The sequence below is a fragment of the Coregonus clupeaformis genome, chromosome 12 (genome assembly GCF_020615455.1).
Source record: "Coregonus clupeaformis isolate EN_2021a chromosome 12, ASM2061545v1, whole genome shotgun sequence".
Classification (NCBI taxonomy): domain Eukaryota; kingdom Metazoa; phylum Chordata; class Actinopteri; order Salmoniformes; family Salmonidae; genus Coregonus; species Coregonus clupeaformis.
In genome coordinates this window covers 54,402,145-54,428,997 of record NC_059203.1, presented here as the reverse complement: position 1 = coordinate 54,428,997, position 26,853 = coordinate 54,402,145, and the positions used below count along the sequence as shown (strand labels likewise).

General features: G+C 42.0%; 1 protein-coding gene across 1 annotated transcript in view; it reads right to left on the bottom strand.

Moving 5' to 3' along the window:
• Nucleotides 1-26,853, bottom strand: part of LOC121577671 (ephrin type-A receptor 8-like) — a 131,141-nt gene that overhangs the window by 4,606 nt on the left and 99,682 nt on the right. The window contains exons 6-12 of the mRNA XM_041891442.2: nucleotides 11,388-11,543; nucleotides 10,682-11,092; nucleotides 8,788-8,912; nucleotides 6,455-6,617; nucleotides 2,064-2,160; nucleotides 933-1,000; nucleotides 221-346 (exon numbers count right to left, since the gene is read on the bottom strand). Of these exons, the coding sequence (XP_041747376.1) occupies nucleotides 221-346; nucleotides 933-1,000; nucleotides 2,064-2,160; nucleotides 6,455-6,617; nucleotides 8,788-8,912; nucleotides 10,682-11,092; nucleotides 11,388-11,543 (1,146 nt within the window). The remainder of the gene's footprint in view (nucleotides 1-220; nucleotides 347-932; nucleotides 1,001-2,063; nucleotides 2,161-6,454; nucleotides 6,618-8,787; nucleotides 8,913-10,681; nucleotides 11,093-11,387; nucleotides 11,544-26,853) is intronic.

The following is a 26,853-nucleotide window of genomic DNA, read 5'->3' as shown; positions in this document are numbered from 1 at the left end:
TAATGTGTCTTATCAACAACTACAACTCTAAAGGTAATTGTTAACAGCCATGATTATGACACCTGTGTCTTACCATGTCCTGCTGTGCCAGTGTGATGTTAGTATTCCCTGTGTGTCTCTGTGTTTGATTGACAGCCACATGCGACGCTCTGATTCCACTGTGCCATCCCTCTCCGCTGCACACCGCAGCCTTTACCTCAGCCAATGATTTTCAGTTTACCTGACCCAATGATTTTCTCTATTCTGATCCTGGAAGCTTCAATTTCTCGGGCAAACTCATGGACGGCCTGGCAGGGGTCCTCGTAGGTGTGTGGGTCGATGTAGAAGCGCGCGTCAGGGAATAACACTAAAATAAACAACATTAGCATCTGGTCCACATACCACTGGATGGAAACAATATGCTACATGAGACTGTCACAGGAATGAGAGGGATAGGTAGATAGAGAGAGAGGGGGAGAGATACACACACACAGAGAGAGAGAGAGAGAGAGAGAGAGAGAGAGAGAGAGAGAGAGAGAGAGAGAGAGAGAGAGAGAGAGAGAGAGAGAGAGAGAGAGAGAGAGAGAGAGAGAGAAGAGAGACAGACACAGAGAGAGAGAGAGAGAGAGAGAGAGCGAGAGAGAGAGAGAGACGAGAGAGAGAGAGACGAGAGAGAGAGAGAGAGACAGACAGACAGACAGACAGACGGACATACAGACAGACAGACAGACAGACAAGGAGAGAGAGGAGGGTGGGAGAGAGAGAGACTGAGAGGGAGAGGAGGGAGAGAGAGGGCAAGGATGGAGAGAGAGACTGCAGAACTGAGATTTTCTACCTCAATAACTCTGAATCAAAAGGGAAGTGAACTGTGTACACTGAGGATGAACATTATTTTATTGAACCTTTATTTAACCAGGCAAGTCACACTGGAGTGAAGGCTAATACAAACATACCATGGCCATTCTGGTAGTGCATCTTCTCCTCATCAGAGTCCTGGAAGGCCTTGCTATAGCCACAGTGTCTGTACATCAAACACACACAGAAAAATGAAAATGATGTTTTCTATTTTCTATTTCCAAGTCTTCTCAGCTATGTGGTTTATAGAGCATCGAATTGTCTGTCTCATCATAGCAGTTAATTAACTCTAAAAGGCATTTTAATCATCCAAGGATGTTGAGATATTTAAGTCTTCAGAATAGTTTAGAGTCACACGGGGATACTCCACACTTCTCACAGTTTTCCTCTCTTTCTATCTTTCAGAAAACGCTATCATGCATTGAAGTTGGAAATAATTAAATCCACAAATTATTTGTGGAAGATGTAAGTTGTAGACATCAAAAGTGAGAAGGAGAGGGATAAGTGAAAACATTTTCATTGTTATTTAACTAACATGAACCTCCATAATAATTAAACTCACTGTTTAAAAGTACAAAACTCAGCTGGGTCTGAACACAACCTATGCATAAACTCTGGGAGATGACCTGACTTTCCACTGCTAACAAACACATGCCATAATCTGAGAACTACTCTGGGCTAATTAAAGCATTAGTGGAACAACGTTAGAAAGATTATCTCCTTGGTTTCCTATGCTGTGGGACTGTGGGACTGTTGGACTGAAGATAGACACACCATGGGAACAGTTACTGTAGCACTGGAGCCTATGGGGGTAAAAAAATATGTTTTACCCCCATTTAGCAGACGCTTTTATCGAATGCGACTTACAGTCATACGTTTTTTTACGGATGGGTGATCGGAGGAATCAAACCCACTATCCTGGCATGGCAAGAGCCATGCTCTACCAACTGAGCTACAGAGAACCACTAGAGGGTATTAGAGGTGATCCTATGGATTTCAATGCATATGGGTATAGGACATAAGAGACAGATTAAGGATAAAAAATAAAATACTAATATGAATGTTGATCATAAAATAAATGAATCCTATGGAGACAATGGTACAATTTACTTGAACCCTTGTTGAGGTAGTGTAAGAAATATCCCACATACGTATATGAGTGACGTAGAGTCAGAGAGGACTCATCCACATCACGGGTAGTGGTGTAGTGTAAGAAAGAGTTGCCTTGCCGTTTCCTGCAGATGACGATGGCCAGGAAGGTGACCAGGCCAGAGACCAGGGCCATACAGATCCAGATGATGGTCATAGTGTCGTAGCGCAGAGGAACTGGACACACACAACAACACAACCAGTTTGTGTGAGAGTGTGTGTGTGTGTGTGTGTGTGTGTGTGTGTGTGTGTGTGTGTTCAGTGCTCTTTAAGGCTTAGGTCAGCAGCAGCAGCTTTCCTGACAGGGGTGACCCTCACACAAAGCACATGTCTATAGCATTAAGGGATTGTCTGAAGGCTTCCTGGTCCCACTGACACTCATGGCTCTTTAACCCAGCAACATTCTGTCCCACATGAAAATATACTATAATATACTATGGTATAAATACTGTAGTATTACCATATTTATATACTATACTATTCACTGTAGTGTTTTTGCAGACTTTACTGTAGTATTCATGGCAGTTTTTTTGAGAAAATGACCGTAGTATACTATAGTATTCACTGTAGTGTTTTTGTGTACATGACTGTAGTATACTATAGTATTCACTGTAGTGTTTTGCAGACATGACTGTAGTATACTATAGTATTGTTTTTGTGGAATATACTGTAGTATTCACTGTAGTGTTTTTGCGGACATACTACAGTATACTATAGTACTATAGTACACTGCACTAAATTATCACTTTAGTGTTTTTGCAGACTTTACTATAGTATTCACTGCAGTGTTTTTACTATAGTACTATAGTGAATACTATAGTATATTACAGTCATGTCCACAAAAACAACAATTTGGAATTTAACACAATGTTTCTAATAAAAATAAGAAGTGATGCAGTCAGTCTCTCTGGCCAAGACAGACTGGCATGCATAGTATTGATATTAGCCCTCTGATTAAAGTGAAGAGCAAGATGTGCCTCTCTGTTCTGGGCCAGCTGCAGTTTGTCCTTTTTTGCAGCTCCTGACCACATGACTGGGCAATAATCAAGATAAGATCAAACTAGAGCGAGCAGGACTTGCTTTGTGGAGTGTCAAAATGGACAGAACAGTGGTGTTCACTGTAGTGTTTTTGTGGACATGACTGTGGTATACTATAGTATTTACTGTAGCATACTATAGTATTCACTGTAGTGATTTTGCAGACTTTACTGTAGTATTCACTGTAGTGTTTTTGCAGACATTACTGTAGTATATTGTAGTAACACCTGCTTACTAGGGTTAGCTAAAATGACTACGCCAGTTACTGTTTAATGAGGAGAACACCTCAACCAGAACATAAGACACAGTTTAGAGGATTAGGTTTGCTTGTTTGACACAGATAAATAACACACATTAAGAAGACACCAAAATTACTTCTCAGATCTGTTACTTCCACTAGATAGCTTTCTGAAATACAACAATGCTTTCAGAGATTCAGCTGACCAAGTTCACAAAAAACAGTGACAAACAATACTGTACTTCTGATGGTAGAAAAGAAAGAAGAGTTAACCACTGCATTTACATAAACAATAGATATTTAAAAAATACAAATTACTTTACTTAAAGACAGTCACCTTATTGGAGGGTGCTGCTAATAAACTGCCTGGACCTCAAACCAGCAAAGCCTCTCCAAACAAACCAACTGAAAACAAAATGACATTATTGCAGTGTCTATACATAATGAACATCTTGAATATTGCCACACATGAATAAATTCACTGATGGTCAAACTCAACACATACCATTCAGAACAATCGACAACACCCCAAACATTTCTTCAAGACAGCATGATCACAAAATGGTTGGTCACATGAATAAACCAATAGCAACACCACCATATACAGTGAGGGAAAAAAAGTATTTGATCCCCTGCTGATTTTGTACATTTGCCCACTGACAAAGAAATGATCAGTCTATAATTTTAATGGTAGGTTTATTTGAACAGTGAGAGACAGAATAACGACAACAACAAAAAAATCCAGAAAAACGCATGTCAAAAATGTTATAAATTGATTTGCATTTTAATGAGGGAAATAAGTATTTGACCCCTCAGCAAAACATGACTTCGTACTTGGTGGCAAAACCCTTGTTGGCAATCACAGAGGTCAGACATGTCTTGTAGTTGGCCACCAGGTTTGCACCCATCTCAGGAGGGATTTTGTCCCACTCCTCTTTGCAGATCTTCTCCAAGTCATTAAGGTTTCGAGGCTGAGGTTTCGAACCTTCAGCTCCCTCCACAGATTTTTCTATGGGATTAAGGTCTAGAGACTGGCTAGGCCACACCAGGACCTTAATATGCTTCTTCTTGAGCCACTCCTTTGTTGCCTTGGCCGTGTGTTTTGGGTCATTGTCATGCTGGAACACCCATCCACAACCCATTTTCAATGCCCTGGCTGAGGGAAGGAGGTTCTCACGCAAGATTTGACAGTACATGGCCCCGTCCATCGTCCCTTTGATGCGGTGAAGTTGTCCTGTCTCCTTAGCAGAAAAACACCCCCAAAGCATAATGTTTCCACCCCCATGTTTGACGGTGGGGATGGTGTACTTGGGGTCATAGGTAGCATTCCTCCTCCTCCAAACACGGCGAGTTGAGTTGATGCCAAAGAGCTCGATTTTGGTCTCATCTGACCACAACACTCACCCAGTTCTCCTCTGAATCATTCAGATGTTCATTGGCAAACTTCAGACGGGCATGTATATGTGCTTTCTTGAGCAGGGGGACCTTGCGGGCGCTGCAGGATTTCAGTCCTTCACGGCGTAGTGTGTTACCAATTGTTTTCTTGAGATCATTGACAAGATCCTCCCGTGTAGTTCTGGGCTGATTCCTCACCGTTCTCAGGATCATTGCAACTCCATGAGGTGAGATCTTGCATGGAGCCCCAGGCCGAGGGAGATTGACAGTTATTTTGTGTTTCTTCCATTTGCGAATAATCGCTCCAATTGTTGTCACCTTCTCACCAAGCTGCTTGGCGATGGTCTTGTAGCCCATTCCAGCCTTGTGTAGGTCTACAATCTTGTCCCTGACATCCTTGGAGAGCTCTTTGGTCTTGGCCGTTGTGGAGAGTTTGGAATCTGATTGATTGATTGCTTCTGTGAACAGGTGTCTTTTATACAGGTAACAAGCTGAGATTAGGAGCACTCCCTTTAAGAGTGTGCTCCTAATCTCAGCTCATTACCTGTATAAAAGACACCTGCGAGCCAGAAATCTTTCTGATTGAGAGGGGGTCAAATACTTTTTTCCCTCATTAAAATGCAAATCAATTTATAACATTTTTTACATGCGTTTTTCTGGAGTTTTTGTTTGTTTTTCTGTATCTCACTGTTCAAATAAACCTACCATTAAAATTATAGACTGATCATTTCTTTGTCAGTGGGCAAACGTACAAAATCAGCAAGGGATCAAATACTTTTTTCCCTCACTGTAGACTATACACAGGTACAAAGCTATCACCTGAACATGACAAAGGGGTGTTTTTATACATTACCTGCAAGTTCTCCACCTAATAAGGGTGCCCACTGACCAAAACTTTGGTTCCCAGCCTGCCACACAATATTTTTCATGTACAAGATTGTAACTGATTGAGGTTTAGGTGAGGGTTATGCCCATCTAGTTAAAGAGCTGGCGGAGGCAGAGATGCAGTTCAGTTTAAGTCTTTCTAGATTCAGCTAATGGAGATGATACATGGCAGGGAACTACAAGTACCAAAGAGAACAGATCAATAGACTCAAAATGGCTGTTTGAGATGTTAGCATTTCGCCGCCATTGGTGGCCAATATCAACTATACAAAACAAACAATGGTGAGGGAGTCCTCTTCTAATCTCTTTTAAATAATAAAAGGCTTGTCCTCACATTTCAATGACGCATAATGGTTGTTGTTTGAGAAAGTTTGTTTGTGAGAGTTGTTTGGATATATTTATATACATCATATGTATATTTATTTACATTCTTGCTCATTCTGATATTATTATTTAAAAAAAATCTGGATGATGTGCTTATAGTTTTTTTTATTGGTAGGTATTACTGCACTGTTGGAGCTTCTTCTTCTTCTTCTTCAATTAGGTTTTATGGTGGTTGGCATCCAATATGTTGCATTACCACCCAATAAACTTTAATTTGATTTTGAGTTGTTTGTCGTGAATACTCCAGTAAAGTCCGCAAAAACACTACAGTGAATACTAGTCATGCCCGCAAAAATACTATAGTATACTACAGTACTCTGCAAAAAAAAACAGTGAATACTATAGTATACTACAGTAGTCCGCAAAAACACTACAGTAAATACTACAGTAAAGTCTGTAAAAAATACTACAGACAGGTGGTGTTGGGTGAGGTTAAGTTGGCACCAATAGACACCAATAGAATACAAAGCACTTTGAAACCTAATGAGAGATTCTACAAATGCAAATAGTGCTCCACTCTCATTCTCTTACTTGCTTTCCCGGTCTGGATCTCCACGTTCTGGCTGAAGTGTCCACAGCCTGCCGAGGTTCTGGCCCGGACCTGAAAGATGTACCTGGTACCAGGCTTCAGGCCAGACACACGGGCCGTGGTCCCCTTGGCCTTCAGGGTGGAGTAACTTTGCTGCTCCTTATCCTGGTGGAGGAGAGCTGTGATAAAGACAGTCTGTACAAAGCAGTGTTGATATTGCAGACTTATCTAGTAGTAACCCCAGGAGTTTGCCCAGATTGAGATACAGTTGAAGTTGGAAGTTTACATATGCCTTAGCCTTAGTCTTAGGTCAGTTAGGATCACCACTTTATTTTAAGAATGTGAAATGTCAGAATAATAGTACAGAGAATGATTTATTTAATATTTTATTTCTTTCTTCACATTCCCAGTGGGTCAGAAGTTTACATACACTCAGTTAGTATTTGGTAGCATTGCCTTTAAATTGTTTAACTTGGGTCAAACGCTTCGGGGTAGCTTCCCACAAGCTTCCCACAATAAGTTGGGTGAATTTTGGCCCATTCCTCCTGACAGAGCTGGTGTAACTGAGTGAGGTTTATAGGCCTCCTTGCTCGCACACGCTTTTTCAGTTCTGCCCACACATTTTCTATAGGATTGAGGTCAGGGCCTTGTGATGGCCACTCCAATACCTTGACTTTGTTGTCCTTAAGCCATTTTGCCACAACTTTGGAAGTATGCTTGGGGTTGTTGTTCATTTGGAAGACCCATTTGCGACCAAGCTTTAACTTCCTGCCTGATGTCTTGAGATGTTGCTTCAATATATCCACATAATTTTCCTTCCTCATGATGCCATCTATTTTGTGAAGTGCACCAGTCCCTCCTGCAGCAAAGCACCCCCACAGCATGTGGTCCTCTGTAGCTCAGCTGGTAGAGCATGGCGCTTGTAACGCCAAGGTAGTGGGTTCGATCCCCAGGACCACCCACACACAAAAATGTATGCACGCATGACTGTAAGTCGCTTTGGATAAAAGCGTCTGCTAAATGGCATATTATTATTATTATTATTATTATGATGATGCTGCCACCCCCGTACTTCACGGTTGGGATGGTGTTCTTCGGCTTGCAAGCACCCCCTTTTTCCTCCAAACTTAACAATGGTCATTATGGCCAAGCAGTTCTATTTTTGTTTCATCAGACCAGAGGACATTTCTCCAAAAAGTATGATCTTTGTCCCCATGTGCAGTTGCAAACCGTAGTCTGGCTTTTTTCTGGCGGTTTTGGAGCAGTGGCTTCTTCCTTACTGAGCGGCCTTTCAGGTTATGTCGATATAGGACCCGTTTTACTGTGGACATAGATACTTTTGTACCTATTTCCTCCAGCATCTTCACAAGGTCCTTTTCTGTTGTTCTGGGATTGATTTGCACTTTCTGCACCAAAGTACGTTAATCTCTAGGAGACAGAACACATCTCCTTCCTGAGCGGTATGACGGCCGCGTGGTCCCATGGTGTTTATACTTGCGTACTATTGTTTGTACAGATGAACGTGTTACCTTCAGGCTTTTGGAAATTGCTCCCAAGGATGAACTAGACTTGTGGAGGTCTACAATTTTTTTTCTGAGGTCTTGGCTGATTTCTTTAGATTTTCCCATGATGTCAAGCAAAGAGGCACTGAGTTTGATGGTAGGCCTTGAAATACATCCACAGGTACACCTCCAATTGACTCAAATGATGTCAATTAGCCTATCAGAAGCTTCTAAAGCCATTACATAATTTTCTGGCATTTTCTAAGCTGTTTAAAGGCACAGTCAATTTAGTGTATGTAAACTTCTGACCCACTGGAATTGTGATACAGTGAAATAATCTGTCTATAAACAAATGTTGGAAAAATTACTTGTGTCATGCACAAACTAGATGTCCTAACCGACTTGCCAAAACTATAGTTTGTTAACAAGAAATTTGTGGAGTGGATGAAAAACAAGTTTTAATGACTAAGTGTATGTAAACTTCCGACTTCAACTGTACCAACACAGCAGCCACACTGATCTGTCTACACCATCCAGGCGTGTGTGTGTTCATGACACTATTCACTCTATACACACAACCTCAAGTCTCTAGGGACCACCCCCACTGTTGGGATGCTGGTCTATGTGTGTGTTGCTCAGATCACTCTTAACTCATTAGCTGTGTGTCAGAGTATGCAGAACCACAAAGCAATAAGCTTGTCTTCGCTGCCAGGCTTACTCACATGCTTGCAGTCACTTTCACAAATCAATCCACATACATAAACACAGACAGAGAGACACAGACACGCATATATGTATCTACTGTATGTATCTACTGTATGTATCTACTGTACCTTCTCGTAGTATTTGATGTCATACTCCATTATGACTCCATTGGGTTGGTCAGGCTCGTGCCACTGCAGAGTGACGCTGTTCTGACTGGCGTTCTCCTGGCGAATGGCTATCACCTGGGAAGGGGCTGAACAGAAAGCAGGAAACAGGAAGTACACACACACATAAAAAAGAAAAGAAAACCAGAACATACATACATCAATGTTCCATGGACCACAGGGTGGCTATCCAACTACAATGCGTCAATATATGTCCAAATACGGTGCATTCGGAAAGTATTCAGACCCCTTGACTTTTTCCAAATTTTGTTTAAATGGATTAAATTGTTATTTTCCCCCTTATCAATCTACACAATACCCCATAATGAAAACAGGTTTTTAGAAATGTTGGCAAATGTATTAAACATAAATAACTGAAATATCACATTTACATAAGTATTCAGACCCTTTACTCAGTATTTTGTTGAAGCACCATTGGCAGCGATTACAGCCTCGAGTCTTCTTGGGTATGACGCTACAAGCTTGGCATACCTGTATTTGGGGAGTTTCTCCCATTCTTCTCTGCAGATCCTTTCTAGCACTGTCAGGTTGGATGGGGAGTGTCACTTCACAGCTATTTTCAGGTCTCTCCAGAGATGTTCGATCGGGTTCAAGTCCGGGCTCTGGCTGGGCCACTCAAGGACATTCAGAGATGTCCTGAAGCCACTCCTGCGTTGTCTTGGCTGTGTACTTTGGGTCGTTGTCCTGTTGTAAGGTGAACCTTCGCCCCAGTCTGAGGTCCTGAGCACTCTGGAGCAGTTTTTCATCAAGGATCTCTCTGTACTTTGCTCAGTTCATCTTTCCCTCGATCCTGACTAGTCTCCTAGTCCCTGCCGCTGAAAACCATCCCCACAGCATGCCACCACCATGCTTCGCCATAGGGATGGTGCCAGGTTTCCTCCAGACGTGACATTTGGCATTCAGGCCAAAGAGTTCAATCTTGGTTTCATCAGACCAGAGAATCTTGCTTCTCATGGTCTGAGAGTCCTTTAGGTGCCTTTTGGGCTGTCATGTACCTTTTACTAAGGAGTTATTTCCGTCTGGCCACTCTACCATAGAGGCCTGATTGGTGGAGTGCTGCAGAGATGGTTGTCCTTCTGGAAGGTTCTCCCATCTCCATAGAGGAACTCTGGAGCTTGGTCAGAGTGACCATCAGGTTCTTGGTCACCTCCCTGACCAAGGCCCTTCTCCCCCAATTGCTCAGTTTGGCCAGCTCTCGGAAGAGTCTTGGTGGTTCCAAACTTCTAACATTTAAGAATGTTCTTGGGGACCTTCAATGCTACAGACATTTTTTGGTGCCCTTCCCCAGATCTGTGCCTCGACACAATCCTGTCTCAGAGCTTGGTTTTTGCTCTGACATGCACTGTCAACTGTGGGACCTTATATAGACAGGTATGTGCCTTTCCAAATCATGTCCAATCAATTGAATTTACCACAGGTGGACTCCAATCAAGTTGAAGAAACATCTCAAGGATGATCAATGGAAACAGGATGCACCTGTTTTGAGTCTCATAGCAAAGGGTCTGAATACTTATGTAAATAAGGTAGTTCAGTTTTTAATTTTTAATACATTTGCAAAAATTTCTAAAAACCTGTTTGTGCTTTGTCATTATGGGGTATTGTGTGTAGATAGATGAGGAAAATGTTTTATTCAATCAATTTTAGAATAAGGCTGTAACGTATGAAAATTTGGAAAAAGTCAAGGGGTCTGAATACTTTCCGAATGCACTGTATGTATCATGCAGCCTAGCTGTTGAGATGTTATTTTTAATGTGTAAACTGTATGTGTTTCATCCACAGGTAAAACAACTTACATGATTAAATGTATATGTTTTAAATCCATACAGGTGTCCCCTACCTGCCTGGTTCGTGGTGATGTTGACAGATGTGAAGGGCGCCGGCTCATTGCTTAGGTGAGTCACCGCATTCATCGCTAGGATACGAAAGGTATAGTTGGCGTGGGCAACCAGGTTTAGAACTGTCACCCAGGGTTCGGTCAGCGAGCTCTGCCGGGGAACAAACCGCACCGGGACCACCCCAGAGTGGTCCACCGTCCCTCCACCCCCTCCTCCCATCCCCTCTCCCCCACCAGTTCTCCCCATCCCTGCTGTACAGTCCTCACACTGCCCCCCCTCCCCAGAGCACTTCTGACAGAGCACACTGTACAGCAGGTCACTGCGACCCCCCGAGTCCATCGGTCGCCCCCACTCCAGATTCACTGACGTACCGTTAACCGACGATATCACGTTTACTGGAGCTGTTGGGGGGCCTGAGGAGAGGAAAGAGAGAAAGAGGTGTATATTTTAATGTGTTTCTTCCTGACTATCACCTGAACCAGTGGAATGTGCTTCTATTATCTCTTTCAAATGTTTATGTTCATCTAGTGTTTAGAGAGGCCCTCTAAAAGGAAAATTCTAATCAAAATTTCATCGAAAAGTAGCATATGCCCAGTTAACCAAATCACCCAGGTCACCCAATCCATGTGTGAGAGAGGTGGACCTACTGTGCAGCGGATTGGTCGGTCTGTGTGTGTGCATGCCTGCGTGCGTTTGTGAGTTACGTACTTGTGCAGGGTGCGGCAGGGGGGTCTGTGGGGGCCCTGTAGTGGCTGGTGTCACAGGGGCAGTAGAGGGCAGCTCTGGTCTCTGAGTGGCTGTGTAGAGGACACCTCCCACACGACCCATCACCTGCCATCGGCTTATAGAAACCCACCTCACACGCTGCATTGGGAAGAGAGGGTTGGAGAGAGGAGGGGGAAGAGAGAGGGGGGGAGAGAGAGGGGGGGAGAGAGAGGGGGAGAGAGAGGGGGAGAGAGAGGGGGAGAGCAAAGGGGAGCGAGAGAGAGAGAAAGAGAGAGAGGGGGAGAGGGGGGGAGAGAGAGAAGGGAAGGGAGAGAGTGGAAAGAAAGGGAGAGAGGGACAAATATTAATATGGATACGCATATGAGCTTGGAAAATATTATTCTTTGGTCCACCCCATTATTTCCAGGGCAACTCCAACAGTCAATATGTAATTGGAACCCTGCATAGACTCACTGACTGGAGAGAAGGGAGAAGAAAGTTAGACTTTTACACACACATTTGGGCCAAAGAGGCAGTGCAGTGTTGATACTCCCATAAGAAAAATCTAAATGTAGACCATGTTTCAACCTTATTCAGGACACATACTACATATTCACTTTCAACTCTGCACTGATTAATAATACAGGCTCCGCTGATAAATATATTCTCTTTAGAATGCAGAAATATGGTATATATGGCAGGGGAAACTGAAACTGAAATATCTGGCAACATCATGGTTTCATCGTGCCTCCTCAGTAAAAAATAAAAAAGCTTACCAAAATGTCTCTGCTAGGTTAAGAATGCAACAAGATCTCACAGTTTTACCAATTTGACTTCAGATTCTGACGTTTATTCAAATTTCAAAGGTGCTCCAAAACATCAGATTCCGTAGTGTTTTTGACACCCTGGGTTGACTCCTCCTGCTCAGCATCATTACATTTCTCCAAACCTCAAATTTAAAGTTGCTCCAAACTTCAAATTGCGAGTTAAAGGTTAAGGATTGGTTTTGGATAGGGTTAAAACATTAACCCTTTACACTCGTGGGAATTGGCCTATATGGACTGGGCTAAATTGAAATGTTTCTTACAGAAGAAATATGAAATGCATGTGCATAAGCATGATAGCAATTGAAATGGAACAGTTTGGAAATAGTGGGAACATTATTAGACAAAAGTTGAGGACACAACAGTTCACCTGACACAAGACTGATTTTATGTGCATGTTACATTTACTGTACTTTTTGCTGTATTTGTTGATAACGAAATCGGACAATATTCTGGATACATTTAGTAGCATGATAAGAATATTCCTGGAAAATGTAGGGTATGTGCAACGTAAGACAAACAAAATGACAAGGGTTTGAGTGAGAGGACTAACTGGTGTCTCCAAGTGGCCACACACCTCTCCAAAGTGTGCAGAGTTCCTAAGTAATTTCAATACACTTTTATGACTCAAAGAAGAGTCTTCAACTATAAGGTGCTTTATTGAACCCTCCTAGCTGTGCCGTTGAGGAACTAGAGCAAGCAATCTTGTAGTTGTTTTGTTTGGAACACAGCCCTGCCATCACACAATTACTGTTGTTGTTTACGCAATCCAAAAACTGACCATTATAAATCGCAATCTGGGTCAGGTGGGCATAATTTGAAAGCTTGTTCTATTGCCAACATAACTAGCTAAGTTATAAAATACGATCTTTCACAGGGCAATTCAGAAAAACAGATTGTAATTTTGGTGCGCATAGAAAGGAGTCATGCGTGCATTTAGGTGCGTGTTCAGGGGCGGTGTTTTCATTAGGGCGATATGGGCGACGCACTGCCAAACGGGAAAAGGAAGGGATTTTTTTTCTAATCAATTATATCACGGCAACAGTAGTTATCAGTGTTCTAATCTAGACGTCTGATCTGCCACTAAATGTCCAATCAGGCTAAAGTCGTGCTTCAAATGGCCCCGCCCCTTTTGGGGCGATTTCAGTCAGGTTGAAAATCGCCCCAGAAGTCTCTCATAGACTCTCATGTAAAATCTTTTTTTTTCAAATATCAGAGCTTTCAATACAATCTCTATGGGTTCCGGGAGGGCTTGCACTTACGCGCTTTTGTCATACGTAACATAACCATGAACGTAACTAAGAAAAGAGCGGGTAGCAGCGTCAATCAATTCACGTACTACTGTCAAGATGGCTAGCGTTCAGTGCAACTCGATTGTCTCTTTGAAAGAAGTTCCTTTTTGTCGGCGAACAAATCAAGATAAATTGGCAACGAAACAATTAGGACCTCCCAGACCAAATTTAATAATTCAACAGGTTTCTACTAAAGGGGGAAAGTCCTACACCTGAGGATTTTCCAAAAATTGGTACGAACGAAAAACCTGGCTAGCAGGCTGCGATGTAGCTAATGCAGTCTTCTGCTACCCCTGCTTACTCTTTCACCCTGAAGGCGGCACGGCAGACAGCACCGCTTGGACAGCGACTGGTGTAACGGACATGCACCATCTTTCAGAAAAGATTAAGAAACATGAGCTGTCAAAGACCCACATGGATAGCTGTTTGAGATTGTCTGCTTTGGGGAGAGTGAACATTGCCACTCAACTGGATGAGGGATACAGGCTAGCTGTCCGCCGCCACAACGATGAGGTTAACAAGAACTGCCACATCCTCAGCCGGCTAATCCAGTGTGTGAAGTTTTGCGGAGTGTTTGAGTTAGCTTTGCGAGGCAAAGATGAAACTGAGGGCTCCACCAACCCTGGTATTTTTCTTGGACTTGTCAACTTTGTGGCACAATTAGATGAGGTGTTTTATGGAAATGCATATTGTTTATGCAGTGTTGAGGAATGTGAAAGAACACCCTTGATTATTTTTACTGTGATAACTTATTTTGCTTTTGTAAGCCAACACTTTTGAGATCAGTCAATAAATGCTTCTGGTATTGACTTATATGCTGCCCCTGTCTTCATGTTGTTGCTGGACATATCTTTTTTAAAATGTGTGTAGGTCACCTAAATCATCGGAAAAATTGCCCCCCCTGAGAATTTTTTCAGGAGCCGCCACTGTGCGTGTTCCACTGCGAATTTTCATCACAATATGCAAACATAGGCTCATTCTGTTCAGAACAACCCAGGGTATAACGCCATGTCATCTTATAACTGTACATCAAACATAGTGATCATAAATGTTGACACTGTATGCAGTGGGAAAAAAAGTATTTAGTCAGCCACCAATTGTGCAAGTTCTTCCACTTAAAAAGATGAGAGAGGTCTGTAATTTTCATCATAGGTACACGTCAACTATGACAGACAAAATGAGATTTTTTTTCTCCAGAAAATCACATTGTAGGATTTTTAATGAATTTATTTGCAAATTATGGTGGAAAATAAGTATTTGATCAATAACAAACGTTTCTCAATACTTTGTTATATACCCTTTGTTGGCAATGACACAGGTCAAACGTTTTCTGTAAGTCTTCACAAGGTTTTCACACACTGTTGCTGGTATTTTGGCCCATTCCTCCATGCAGATCTCCTCTAGAGCAGTGATGTTTTGGGGCTGTCGCTGGGCAACACGGACTTTCAACTCCCTCCAAAGATTTTCTATGGGGTTGAGATCTGGAGACTGGCTAGGCCACTCCAGGACCTTGAAATGCTTCTTACGAAGCCACTCCTTCGTTGCCCGGGCGGTGTGTTTGGGATCATTGTCATGCTGAAAGACCCAGCCACGTTTCATCTTCAATGCCCTTGCTGATGGAAGGAGGTTTTCACTCAAAATCTCACGATACATGGCCCCATTCATTCTTTCCTTTACACGGATCAGTCGTCCTGGTCCCTTTGCAGAAAAACAGCCCCAAAGCATGATGTTTCCACCCCCATGCTTCACAGTAGGTATGGTGTTCTTTGGATGCAACTCAGCATTCTTTGTCCTCCAAACACGACGAGTTGAGTTTTTACCAAAAAGTTATATTTTGGTTTCATCTGACCATATGACATTCTCCCAATCCTCTTCTGGATCATCCAAATGCACTCTAGCAAACTTCAGACGGACCTGGACATGTACTGGCTTAAGCAGGGGGACACATCTGGCACTGCAGGATTTGAGTCCCTGGCGGCGTAGTGTGTTACTGATGGTAGGCTTTGTTACTTTGGTCCCAGCTCTCTGCAGGTCATTCACTAGGTCCCCCCATGTGGTTCTGGGATTTTTGCTCACCGTTCTTGTGATCATTTTGACCCCACGGGAGATGAGATCTTGCGTGGAGCCCCAGATCGAGGGAGATTATCAGTGGTCTTGTATGTCTTCCATTTCCTAATAATTGCTCCCACAGTTGATTTCTTCAAACCAAGCTGCTTACCTATTACAGATTCAGTCTTCCCAGCCTGGTGCAGGTCTATAATTTTGTTTCTGGTGTCCTTTGACAGCTTGGTTCAAACAGGTGCCATTAATACAGGTAACGAGTGGAGGACAGAGGAGCCTCTTAAAGAAGAAGTTACAGGTCTGTGAGAGCCAGAAATCTTGCTTGTTTGTAGGTGACCAAATACTTATTTTCCACCATAATTTGCAAATAAATTCATAAAAAATCCTACAATGTGATTTTCTGGAGAAAATAAATCTCAATTTGTCTGTCATAGTTGACGTGTACCTATGATGAAAATTACAGGCCTCTCTCATCTTTTTAAGTGGGAGAACTTGCACAATTGGTGGCTGACTAAATACTTTTTTTCCCCACTGTATGTGTTTTATGATATGGAAATGTAGTGTACATTTGGACTCACGGGTGTTTGGCTTGCTTATATGACATCAAAACTGTATTTATTATACTCCTCAGCGTCTGATCTTTAAAAATACACGGAGTCTGCTTAATTCCCTCACTCGACAACAAAACATTTCCAAAAGATGCCCAAATAGCACGAGGGATGTGGGCAACTTCTTGTCGCGTGTGGTGCTCAAGTTCAGAGCAGCCGTCAGTCAAAACCCATATAGCATTGTGAAGCACAGAGCCTGAGCTCTGACGAAATTTATAGCATGTTACTGTACAGCCATTGCGTCCCAAATCTGCCATTTTCAACCCGTATACGGGTACAAGTGTAAAGGGATACGTTTAGGGATTCATTCCAAATGTCTAAGGTAAGAGTTAAGGTTTGGGATAGGGTTAAAACAAAAAAATAAAACATTTGTGTCTACCACTTCAGATCCGGAGTCATGGGATTAAGCCCATCAACCACCCCCGTCCACTTGATGGTAATGGTCTAACCGGTGCCCCTGTACATTGACTCTGTACCGGTACCCCCTGTATATTTTTTACTTTTAAATTTTTTACTTAACACTTTTTTTCTTAAAACTGCGTTGTTAGTTAAGGGCTTGTAAGTAAGCATTTCACCTGTTGTATTCAGCGCATGTGGCAAATTAGATTTTATTTTATTTAATAGTGCTCACTGTTGCCCCTAGTGGGTTGTTTTAAAGGCATTTCCCGATGCCCTCACGACATGGACAGACGTCCAATTTTGAAGTCAATCTCGAGCGATCTGCCTGAAGGATGAACTTCCTATAACCTTGTTGTTTCCAAAAAATACAGAATATGGATCACAAAAAAACATGTGTATTACTATATTGTATTACTGTATTGTACAGCACCCAATGTTGTTGATTATATTTATTTATGCCTTTCCATAATTTACTAGAGTCTCTCAATACCTTTTAATTTTACTGCAGTTGGCTAAATCATGGTCACAGAGTGTTTCTTGGTAGTCTTAAACAAATCTACTTTGAAACAAAAGTATACACCTCACATAGTTATGAGCTTAAAAAGAGTTGAGATGTATTCAATTTTGAGTTTGCATCCCAATATTACACTTTATATACATCACAGAAGACTGAAATATAACAAAACAGGATTTTAGGCAACAACAAAAAAAAAGTTCATTAATTCTGAAATTCTGAAAGATATTAATAACATTCCATCCATGAGGCCACTAGGTCATTTGACTGCAGGAAAGGGCTACATTAACAATTAACCCTGACACGTAAGAGTGCCAGCAGCATACAGATGCTGAATATACCATCTGGAACACAGAGACACAGACAGACAGTTTGGATCACAAACAGATGAACAGACGGGGCTGATAGGGCACCTCTCTCTCACGTCAGTCTCCCCCAGGGAACCAGAAATGATTTATATTTATCCCACACTGTTTTCTCTCTTCCTTTTTATCTTGTTAATCCCTCCATCCCTTTATGTTTTTTGCGAGGCTCCTGAGTTGAAATGCTGGCCATGATAAACATCGGAATAGCTCGCTCATCAAGGAGGGAGGCAGCTAGCGCTTTGAAGCCTCTGACAGATTTACCAGGAGCATGCACGCATTCACACACTGTTAGCAATAATGATAATGCTATACACATGACACACACCACATGCACTCAAGAACACACACACACAGATAATGCAACAAGTAAAACGATAAACTTGGTAACACCCACACACACAGAGATATGGGAGAATTGAAAGGAGGGCTGTTGTAGAGATAACCCCTGATGATCTTTCAATCCTGATTCACTCTGGTCTGACACACTGAATAGATTGAGGAAATGAGAGAGAGAAGAGAGGGAGAACGAGAATGGAGAGACCAGAGACAGAGAGTGCACTGTATGTGTGTGTTTGTGTGTGTGTTTGTGTGTGTGTGTATTGTGTATTGTTTGGCATGTCAGTGCCTATCAGCCTATTGCTCCAGATGCAGGAGTATTTGCATTATAATGAATCTTAGTGGCTATGTGTTGGCTTTGTGTGCTGACCTTGATTTATTCTCAGTATAAGTGGGTAAATAAACAACACGGTATAGAAAGAGGAGTTGGAAAAGCAAATAATTCCTACACACGTAAGGAGACTCAGGGGGAGCGGGAGTGGAGGAGAGTCTTGAGTGCAACCTGGTCTGCCGGCAAAAGGTCATACATTGCTATTTGCTTACTAGTCCAGGAGATGTTTGAAAATGATGTTCACTTATTCATAAAAGCATGAAACCTGTACAGTTATGGGTCCTGTACATTTTCAGAAAGGGAGCCATCGCAAAAACTCCTCTTGGTTGTTGTGGCGACCATTGTTATTTTCCACCATATAGCCGGACAATGTATATTTTCCTTCATATCTGCTGACCCAAACATGATAACACAGAAAAGGTTATGTCATCCCCTATGTTTTGATGGTCAAGGATTACAGTGGTGCCAAGTACAACAGCATAATCAGTTCAGATTATGATATATTGGTGAATGGGAAAGAAGAAATCCAATTAAATCACTGTGTCACGTTCGTTGAATGACGGGTCAGACCAAGGCGCAGCGTGATATACGTACATGTTTATTAACTTATAAACACCACGACAAAACAACAAACGAAACGTGAAGTCCAAGGTAGAACACACAACATACCTTACACGGAACAAGATCCCACAACTAGACAGTGCCAATAGGCTGCTTAAGTATGGTCCCCAATCAGAGACAACGAGCGACAGCTGCCTCTGATTGGGAACCAACTAGACATACTAGATCCTCATACATAGAACAAGCACAACAAGGAATATACACACCCTGACTCAACATATAAGCGTCCCCTGAGTCAGGGCGTGACACACTGTTTCTGACAATGTACACAATCGAATATTATGTCTGTTGTTGATTAGAAAAATGGGATAGCTTTTTTTATTTTTTATTTTACATAATTCTGGAAAGTGAAGCTCAGTTTGGGGGTAATGCCATCAACTACTTTTGATTCTGCATCACCAAAAATGTATGGCTTCAGCCATTGACACCAAGCTAAGGCAGGAGCAAGCATCATTCTCACTTCATAGACTTCAAGGCTTTTGGTAGCGGTGACACTCTCTGGAAGATCTATATATACTATTCAAGGTATACTATTCAAGATTGTTACAATCATAGGGAATGTTTTCGACCACTTTGAATGCAATGTCATTATGAAATCAAATCATATCAAATCAAAGTTTATTGGTTGCGCACACAGATTGGGCAAGTCTGAGTGGCTCACTGTGCAGTCTGGAGTGAGACAGGGTTCCTTCATCTCTCAGATCCTCTTCCTTATTACCGTTGACTGCATCATGACCAAAACCACATCATACAAACCCAGAGGTATTCAGTGGAGCCTGTTCTCCTAGCTGGAAGATCACTAAACTTAGCCAAAAACCTTCCATTGTGCATTTGCCCAACTCAGCCCATCTGGAGGTCTGGGCAGAGCAGCCTCAAAACAAATATCCACCTATATAACAGCAATGTCAAATCAGTTCTATTGTATGGTTTGGATTGTTGGCGTGTTGTCAAGAACGACATGAGACAGATTAAGTCTTTCAGCAGTGGATGTCTCAGGAGAATCTGCTGCATCTTCTAGCTGAACAAAATACATAACATTGAGCAGTACAAGAAAACCGTTTGCTAAAATGTCACACAACACATCAAGAGAAGTTAACTGATGTTTTGGCCACATTCTCAGAATGCCCAGAAATAGACTCATTGTGGACTTGTGTCCCAATGGGATGACGTGGATTGAGTAAGTATATAGAATATTAGATCTATGTACGCATATGTGGACAACTCTCAGGCTAGGGTCTTGTACACTCTGATCTACTATGACCCTGTTGGTCATCCATGCCATGAACTTATTATGACTTGTCTTGTCGAAATGAACAACTGTCTGGTTATCAGATATACTCTGCTGTACTTTCTTGACTAATTTGACGGTGTGTTACAGCTTGCACTCCAACCATCCACTCTGTACGGCTAAAGAAGGTTCCTCCCATCTTTTCTTTATTTTGCCACATACTGTAGCTGCTGATTTCTCTTTGGGGGTCTAGGCCGGGTTGTTGTAAAGCGCTCTGTGACAATTGTTGTTGTGAAAAGTGCTAAAAAAATAAAAATTGTAGTCATTGATTTTGATGTGATGCAAAATGAGCTTGATTTATGTTTTATTGACTGCTAGTGCAATCATAAAGGAGAATTGTGAAGTGCTCAAAAATGAAAATGTTCCCTTCTGAAATATAATTTGAGGAGTGGTGGGTGGCATTTGGGACCAGTCAGCACTTGAGGTACATACCTGCAAATGAAATCACCCCATGAAGTTCCTGGGTCCAGAGAAATCAAATGCCCTTCCTGTGTTCTGTGAATTTACACATTGTCACACAGTATCCACTTTCACAACCAGGGGCAAGAAGACAGCAGAAGACCACTGTATGGCTCTCTGTGCCACATACATGATATTCTATTGTGTAGAAGCCACTGCAATTTTATTGGATTTCCTTCCATGGCTTACCATGGCGGTCCACCATTATATAATAATCTGAACAGTTTATGATGTTGTACATGGCACCATTGTGCCATGGAGACGTTTTTGCAATGGCTCCCTTTCTGAAAATGTTCAGGACCCCAAACTGTACAAGTGTACCAAGTTTCATGCTTTTAAGAAAAAGTGAAAGCCACCTAAAATGTGGCACATATCACCTGGATTATACTGACATACATAGCTATAGACAGCATTGAGTTAGTAAAAAGCTAGTGTGGCCAAACTCAAAGAAATCTAGCCAGGCACACGCACATGCACATGCACACAAACACTTTTAGAGTTCTCTTCAGGGACAAAACAACAGTCAATAATAAGCAGGTAGAACTGCCATTCTGGGTGATGGATGATTGTGTCAGTAAAGTCAAGTGGAAATGGGTTAGGGTTAGTCTGGTGTGAATCTCTCCAAACTCAGGTGTGAATCTCTCCAAACTCCTAGACAAGGCTGTGTCCCACTAACTATGTTACTAATCTGACCCAATGCTTGAGGCTTTAGCATGATACACTACACCCTCTATGGCTCTTGCCACAAGTACTGTATTGCACTATATGGAATAGATTGAGTCATTTGAAACACAGTTGTTCAATTTAGATAAGTCTTTGACTGATTAACTGACTGTGTCTATGTAAGCTCAGAGCTGGAGCACTGTGGACAGAGGGGTGGATGGAGGGATGGGTTGTTGAGGAGTGATAGAGAATGGCTGGATGGGATTGTTTTCTCTCAACAGGGGTCAGTAAAGGACAAAGAAGCTGTAGACATTTCATTAAAACATTAATATAACTGGAGACAGCACAAGATAATTCTGAAGGTATTCTGGATAAAAAGTAAAGTGTGTGTCTAACTTTAACTAAATCTTTAACTAAATTTAACTAAATCTCCGTTTTTTCTTTGTCCTGATATTAGACAGTAGGCTAATTAATTCAATGGTTTATCATTGGATATAAACGTTAAACCTTAGAATTAAAGTATGTAACTGTTTTCCACCACCATTAACAAAACACCAAATTATGGAATTTCTCGTGGAAGAATGGTGTCGCATCCCTCCAATAGAATTCCAGACACTTGTAGAATCAATGCCAAGGTGCATTGAAGCTGTTCTGGCGGCTCTTGGTGGCCCAACACCCTATTAAGACACTTTATCTGGTTGTTTCCTTTATTTTGGCAGTTACCTGTACATGCAGGTGGTGAAATTGCATTGCAGTTGGTGAAATTATGTTGTGGATGGAAAACAAAACAAAACCAACACTATTAAAACTGTGTTAGAAGAGATAGGGGCAGCAGTACTCTGACACCAGAGCATGACTTCATTTCACCAAGTGCTTTGCATTCCCCTGGAGACAAATGACACATCTGAAGTTGTCCAAGTGGAAAATATTAATTTATCCCAGAGGTTGGAATTTGACCATAATATGTCTTTAGAGTCATTTTACCAGCTAATTAAATGACCTAAGTACAACAAACAGTCATGAACATATTAAAACACACAGCTTAGAAAAAAAGGAAAGAGAGAAACTGTTTTGTCTAAATGACAACGCAACCTCCAAAAGGAAGATGTACAAATACAGTAGATTGTATTCTAAATTATTTACATTTCAAGGAAATGAACAGACATAACCTGATACATTTACATTTTAGCAGACGCTCTTATCCAGAGCGACTTACATGAGCAATTAGGGTTAAGTGCCTTGCTCAAGGGCACATCGACAGATTTTTCACCTAGTCAGCTTGGGGATTTGAACCAGCAACCTTCCGGTTATTGGCACAACACTCTTAACCACTAAGCTACCTGCCGCCCAAGCAAGTAGAGTACAGTATCTCCTGATAATAGCCCGCCATATAACTCCTGCTTTCCCTGTAGGTTTAAATCAATGGCATTGATAAAGCCACCACAAAGAGAGTGCTACACAGATCTAAACATGTTTTCCTTTGAAAACGTCTCGTAATTACAAATCAAACGTGACAAATGCATTGTGGCTAACAAGCATTAAACTGGTGTTAATTATCCAATTGAATGGCTGTCACCATCTAACCGTGTCTGATGGAACAGAGTGGAGAGACAGAGGGGTGAGGGGGGTGAAAAGGAGAGGAAGAAAGAGAGAAAGGGAAAAGAGGTCAGAAGAGTGAGAGAGTGATACAAAGAAAGAGTAAGAGATGAGGACAGTCAGAAAGAAAGGGTGAGACGGAGAGAGAGAGAGGAAAATACCTCACAAAAAAGGAGACCTTCAAAGAAATGTAGGGAGAGAGAGTAGACAATAATGTGTGAAGGACACAGCAGGCAAATAAGAGAGGGAGGAAGAGAGAATGTGAGAGAGGAGCCTTGTCTCCACTTTTGAGTCTGTTTCATGACTCACTGTGAAGCATCAGAGAGGAAATTAATCAAGTGTTTTTGATTATTTATTTAATTCAAAAGGACAAAGTGGGCTGTGAGAGATGGAACAAAGACAAAAAGCCTGTGCCTGTCCCAGCTGCCTCTACTGAGCATAGCAAGTTCTACTCTATTTATTAAGTCATATTAATTCAATTTGACAGCAGTCTCTAAAAGCACTGGCATAGTTGATAAAGATCTCTGGTCTGAGTCCAGAGCAGTCCGGTCTAACTAGACATTCAAAGTGAAATGGATGCTGTATCACAGTATCTAGCTATAGTATCTATTTATTTGACACAACTACTCCCCTTATCATTTTGACAGCCGCAAAAGTGACCGTATAACTCCCAGTACAGGAGTGCATGCAGTACAGCACAACCATGTATTTCAAAACATCTCATTGCACGGCAATAATTAACTCAACTCAATACATCTTTCATTTACTATAAAGGGCAAGGTGTACCTGTTGCAACCCAACCTTGTTTTGAAATAAGGCTACAGGGAATATTCAAAGTGATATAGTGACAGTGGTTGTCAAAATGTCACCCTCTATTTCTGTGATGATATTTCAGCAAATACTCACGCAGGCCATTTCAGCAGGCAGGGGTCTGAAAGAGGAGACAGCTCCTGTGCTCCCATCAGTTTAACTCAGCACAGTAAAGTTAGAGCAGGAAATCATTTAATAAAGTCCTCTAACTCCCCCCAGACCGAGGCTGGCTGGCAGTGCCTCAGTGTATCAGTGATCTCCTGTCTTGTATTCATGTCTTTATACTGTAGTTTTTAAGCTCAGGCCTATAATAATAATAATAATATAATATAATAGGTCATTTAGCAGACTCTCTTATCCAGAGCGACTTACAGGAGCAATTAGGGTTAAGTGCCTTGCTCAAGGGCACATCGACAGATTTTTCACCTAGTCAGCTCAGGGATTTGAACCAGCGACCTTTCGGTTACTGGCACACCGCTCTTAACCACTAAGCTACCTGCCGCCCGCCTATACATGGTCATGGGTGGACAGTGTTGTGTAGGCCAGAGGTGGCACACACTCCATTAATAATTCACCCACTACCAGCCACTCTTTTTACAACCTGTGTGTGCGTTTGTATGTGTTTGTGTGTGTGTCCATCCTTTAAAACAATATATATTGAATCCATACAGACAAACACATTAATGGTGATACTGTATTTCAGACCCAGACTGACAGAATATTAAACATTAATAACATGGATTTCACTGTCAGAGAATTCCGGGGCTTTGTGTGTGTGTGTGTGTGTGTGTGTGTGTCAGCACTCTGAGTAAGCTCTGTTGCTTTGTGCCATGATGTGAATCCTAGCCGTCCATACCTGCTGTGGAGATATGCGTCTGACCAATCAGAATGGAGATTGGGGGGGAAGTTTGAGTGACACGATGCTGCTTCGTCTGGTTCAGATATGATTCCTTCTGTTCGCTGCTCTCTCTCTCTTTCCCCCTCTCTCCTCCTCCCCCCCACCTCACTCACACTGCCTATGTCACAATGGCCCAGCAGTGAGAGAAGGCTTTTAATAATGCCCTCTCCTCTCATCTAATCCCAGTTTAATATGTTGGCCAGAAGAAAGCATCACATTTTGGACCAGACCAAGAAACAAAGACGGCTAATTAGTCCTGGCAAAATAACAACATTCCCCACCACAACACAAACACACACACATACCCTCCCAATACCCCCTTCTCTCCTCTCACTGCCAGCAGCTGCTGCGGTTATCAGTTATGATAATGATTGTTGTTGTTGCTGTTTTTGTTTTCTTGTTGTTTTGCACAACCCAAACCGGCCAATGGGGCACAGCACAAATTGTTATTGGATTGTCTATGATTGTGTGTGTGAGTCAGTGTGTGTGTAAGTGTGTGTGAGAGAGAAAGTGAGTGTTTGCTTGCCTGTGTGTTTGCGTGAGTGAGTTTAGCATTGAGAGTTGAACAGTTCCAACCAAACTAATGGTATTTCAATCAAATTCAAACAAATGTATTTATAAAGCCCTTTTTACATCAGCAGATGTCACAAAGTGCTATACAGAAACCCAGCCTAAAACCCCAAACAGCAAGCAATGCTCAGTTTATGATCAAATAATGACAATTAATTGATTAAATCATAATTTCCTTTGTGGGAGTTCACATTAAGGTGGAACACAGTTTGTATCATGATGCAAGACTCTCTCCAAGGAGATGTTGACAGCCACTTGATAAAATGAGGTCATGTTGGCCCTGTGTAGCTCAGTTGGTAGAGCATGGTGTTTGCAATGCTAGGGTTGTGGGTTTGATTCCCACGGGGGGCCAGTTTGGAAAATGAAAAAAAAATGTATGCACTCATTAACTGTAAGTCGCTCTGGATAAGAGCGTCTGCTAAACTGTATGTGTGTATCTCCACCTTCAGGCTATGCTTACACCCCAACCCGAGCACTCAGTTCTGCCGTCTCTTGGCCCTCCCACCCCTATGGGAGGGCAGCTCCTGCTCAGCCCAGTCCAAGCTCTTCTCTGTCCTGGCACCCCAATGGTGGAACCAGTTTCCCCCTGAAGCTAGGACAGCAGAGTCCCTGCCCATTCTCCTAAAACATCGGAAACCCTACCTCTTCGAAGAGTATTTTAAATAAACCCACAGCAACCTCCCCTCACACACCCTCCTCACCCCGACCACCCTCCCCAAAATAACAACTTTATTGAGAAAAATGTACTTACTATGACTGTGATGGGGTTGTCCCACCTAGCTATCTTAAGATGAACGCACTAACTGTAAATCACTCTGGATAAGAGTGTCTGCTTAATTACTAAAATGGAAATGTGTTTTCCTACCCTGAGGGTATCACTGTGTGTGTGTGGGAGTTTTCTAGTGGCCTTGTGTCGTTCATCTCAAAACAGAAACACTGCTGTTGTTTACACGATCACATTAGGACACATTTAATTTGACGAGTTCATATTCAATTTCTCTTATCATCTCAACTCTCCCCCTCCAGTTATTTTAGACAGTGATTATAACTATATGAAACACTCAAGTGAACATCTTGAAGAACGATCTGGCCTTAATGGCCATGTACTCTTATAATCTCCACCCAGCACAGCCAGAAGAGGACTGGCCACCCCTCAGAGCCTGGTTCCTCTTCTTCCTAGGTTCCTGCCTTTCTAGGGAGTTTTTCCTAGCCACCGTGCTTCTACATCTGCATTGTTTGCTGTTTGGGGTTTTAGGTTGGGTTTCTGTATTAGCACTTTGTGACATCTGTTGATGTAAAATGGTCTTTATAAGTAAATTTGATGAAGTGGACCTGAGCCAGAGAGTATGAAGTTCTCACCTAATTATTTTTCTTTATCTTTTAGCTCATCTTAATTATCAGGTATGACAACCATGATTTTATCAGTCATTTATCTAACGTCCTCCTTTTGATTTTGGGGCATATTGACGATCATAACAGATCGAACTTGCTTCCTTATAATAAGCACAGTTTCAAGTCAAATTTGAAATCCTAACCTTTATAAACAAATAGATGTTCTATTGTTCATCAGATCTGAATATATTCCCAGATTTGTCTGTTCTATCCTAGCTGTCAATTACAAGTGAATACTTTTACTACAGTATGTGTGTACTGAAGTCGCAGAGTAGTAGTACCCCTCTTATATCCCTCTTCCAGCTGACTGTCAGATGATCCCCTCTGGAAGGACCCCAGGGACCCAGAGGTGCTTCAGGTGTTTCACCCTATCAAGGTCCCCAAGAACACATTGGTCTCCATCATTCTTAAATGGAAGAAGTTCGGAACCACCAAGACTCTT